Source organism: Gadus chalcogrammus, chromosome 8, assembly GCF_026213295.1.
Source record: "Gadus chalcogrammus isolate NIFS_2021 chromosome 8, NIFS_Gcha_1.0, whole genome shotgun sequence".
NCBI lineage: Eukaryota > Metazoa > Chordata > Actinopteri > Gadiformes > Gadidae > Gadus > Gadus chalcogrammus.
The window spans coordinates 14,420,143-14,423,431 of record NC_079419.1 but is presented as its reverse complement, the minus strand read 5'-3'; the positions used below and the strand labels follow the sequence as shown (position 1 = coordinate 14,423,431).

The window sequence follows — 3,289 nt, the reverse complement described above, 5'->3', positions numbered from 1 at the left end:
GGCCCAAGACAATGTGATTTTGGGTCCTTGCAGACCCTCCTTCGGTACACCGCAAGGGCCGCACGTGCGCCTCCCAAAAAACATAACCTTCTGTCGAGGCGACGCAGCAGCAACGGCTGTGATTGGCCGCTAACTAAAACCCGACGTGGAACCATAAACGTTCACGACTGTGTCGAAGTGTCTGCAGGTTCATTGCGTTGCGGGAACGTGGGACCATGAAAAGGAATGGGAGTCATGCTACAGTGGATCATTAACAGGTGCAACCACAGTGTCTCTGATCAGCGATGAAGATCCACCATCCGTCTGATAGAAAGGTGCGGTGGGATTACCACTTCCCTCCTCTTTGAAGAATAGGGAGATCATTGCCTTCAGGTTTATGTAAAGGTTCCTCCACACTTTCTATCACTGTGTCTCCAAAGAGCACAGTAGTAGAGAGCTGTGTCTGCCAGAGTTAGCTGGGTTATGGTGAGTTCAGTTGATGCTCTGGATGTCGTGGACTCATAACGAGTGTCAGGAATATGTTCATCACTCCATGATCTTGCTCCTTTCCAGAGTATAAACTGAGGAGCCTGGTTTGAATGATGTCTGTACCAGTAAAGGCGAACATAATTATAGCTTGTTTCATAGTTGCATCTGAGTGTTACAGACCCCCCCTCTTTTCCACTGACTTTCTGTACTCCATCAGGAGAGATGGAGTCCCCAGCTATCAGTCCTGGAAAAAGTTCACATAATAGACGTGTTAGATTACCATGGACCATAAAAAGCACAACAGAATTAGATGTTAAAAACATTGAATCATTCATTATTATTATAAAATGTCTGATAATTCAGTCATATATACAGTGTGTAACATGACAAGCTTTTCCTCTTACCAGATAAAAGTGCAGCAATAATAATCCACAGCCAGGTTTCCATCTCAACAGCAGGTCTACGGTAACAGGAGAAACAATCTGGTGTTCAGCTCGCTGTTAAAGATACAATGACCAAACTTGTTGAATAAATAGTTAAACACCTACTTGATAATACTGACATCCAGTGGTGGATATGAGACCACACCATCACCTTCAATGACGCATGCATTTAACACAAATAAAATAAACACATTTTATGTGAATATTTGAAACAAGATTATGCAAAGACTACAACTGCAGACAAATTTTGCTACATCTGTATTATGGTGAAAATGGATCATTAAATAGGAGTTCACTGTTGTGATGAGTTGATGTGTTTTATGCATAATGTTTGTGTACTGATCTCAGGGGGAGAGGGAAGTGTGTTTAGTGCTCAGCAGGTTTTTGTACAGGGAGTCTGTGTTTCCTGTCACTGTGGGCTTCAGAGCACAGTAGTACAGAGCAGAGTCAGACAGCTGCAGGTTCTGGATCCTCAGAGGAACTGATGTGTTTTGGATTTGGGCATCAAATCTTTCTTTGGGGAACTCTTCGGCTTCCTTTCCTCCCAATGTAGAGCGTTGTAGCACAAACCTGGGGAAGTCGTTTCTTTGTTGTTTATACCAGAACAAATATGGGGTATAGTCAGTCTCAAAGGTACATTGTAGACTAACTGTGTGTCCTTCAGTAGCAATGACTTCTTCACTGATCTGGTTCACTCTGTCTTCTCCTTTACACTCTGGGGGAGGACAGAAGATGTTGATTAATGAATGTATCAATCAAGTTCAATGATGAGAGGAGAGTCAACAAGTCTTTAAAGAGAAACCCTGCCAGAGTGTGAGAACCAGGATGAGTCCATATTATGGAAGTGATAGAATAACATGGTTGATAAGAACACAACAGAAAATTATGGCTAAAACATCCAATACCAATTAGATACAATTTTGACGATTCATGCATATTTTTAGTGTGAAGCATGCGGTTTTAATCTTACCAGATAGAAGTGCAGCAATAATAATCCACAGCCAGGTTTCCATCTCAACAGAAGGTCTACAGCAACAGGAGAAACCATCTGGTGTTCAGCTCAAGTGTGAGTCTTATTCTCTTCATGGTACCAGCTCTAAAAGATACAATGACCAAACATGTTGAGGAAATAGTAAAACACCTACTTGATGATACTGACCTCTAGGGGTGGATAAGAGAACTCACCTTCATGTTCACTTTAAGAAGAGTAACTGTTGAAACATAGATGGTTTCTAATTGAATGAGCCATGTGGATAAAAGCTAGAAATATAACACACTATTCAAACCAAATCATTAAAAATAATAAAGCAAGTGAACTTACTGAAAAAATATAAAAAAAAATAATAAAATTGAAAAATGGTAAACATGTATAATTAATCAGACTATAAATATTGCGATGAAATCATGTGTAAAGTCAGAAATGTCATTGATCGAGTCTCAGGGGGAGATGGAAGAGTGTTTTGTGCTCAGCAGGTTTTTGTACAGGGAGTGTGTGTTTCCTGTCACTGTGGGCCTCAGAGCACAGTAGTACAGAGCAGAGTCTGTCACTGCAACAGAGGAGATCTTCAGATCCACTCCAGTCTTCTCTTTAGTCAGTTCAGTAGAAAACCTTTTGTCTGAACCAAGAGACTCAGCTGTCCTGTTGTTACCAAACCCTGAGATGTACAGCAGGAACTGTGGAGGTTCTCCGGGATACTGACGGTACCAGAAGAAATTATCATTAATTTCAGCCTTTTGAGAGAGCCTGTAGGACAGAGAAGCAGTCGTATCTTCTAAACTGTTCAGTTCCTTCTTGTCAGGAGGGAGGACCACACTATAAACACCTGTAAAACAGAAGGTTAATCCGTAAACATGTTGCCATGAACTGCTAAACCTGTATTGAGGTCCATGTCCGAATTAGGACAGCGCTGCTAAAGCAGAACTCACCAGTAAACCCAGTGAATAAAACCACCAACATGAAGAGCTGCATACCTAATAGTGGACCAAGCAGATGTTGTAAAGCAGCAGCAATCAAGGGTGTAAAAGCTGTACTTGGACGGATTGTTTCTGATGTGCTGCCTGTCAAGCTCCACCTCCTGCTAGAGTGGCACCAAGGACTGAATGAGACAGGAGAATACCGTTTACTTTACTGGCTCTGTGGAGACTACGAGGACTCAGGAAGAAGAGCGACAGGAGCTCTGGCTTTAAAAACTCAACGAGAACCGCTGTAGTCACTCCATCTCCTCATGTACATATATACAATTTTTAGATACAAATGAGTAATTTGCGCTCAAAATATGAATGTTACATGTTTATTGAGTTTAGGCATTTTATATCGCTGTAATTCCTTACCGAAAGGGGTGGGACAATTCTCGTTCTCATAGAAACCTAAAAATATT

General features: G+C 41.4%; 1 gene segment (V, D, J or C); it reads right to left on the bottom strand.

Annotated features, from left to right (window-relative positions):
- Nucleotides 1-2,348: 2,348 nt before the first annotated feature.
- Nucleotides 2,349-2,990, bottom strand: LOC130387876 (T cell receptor alpha variable 3-like). The segment is given in 2 exon segments: nt 2,349-2,734; nt 2,838-2,990. Coding segments are annotated over 2 exon segments (429 nt in total).
- Nucleotides 2,991-3,289: the final 299 nt, after the last annotated feature.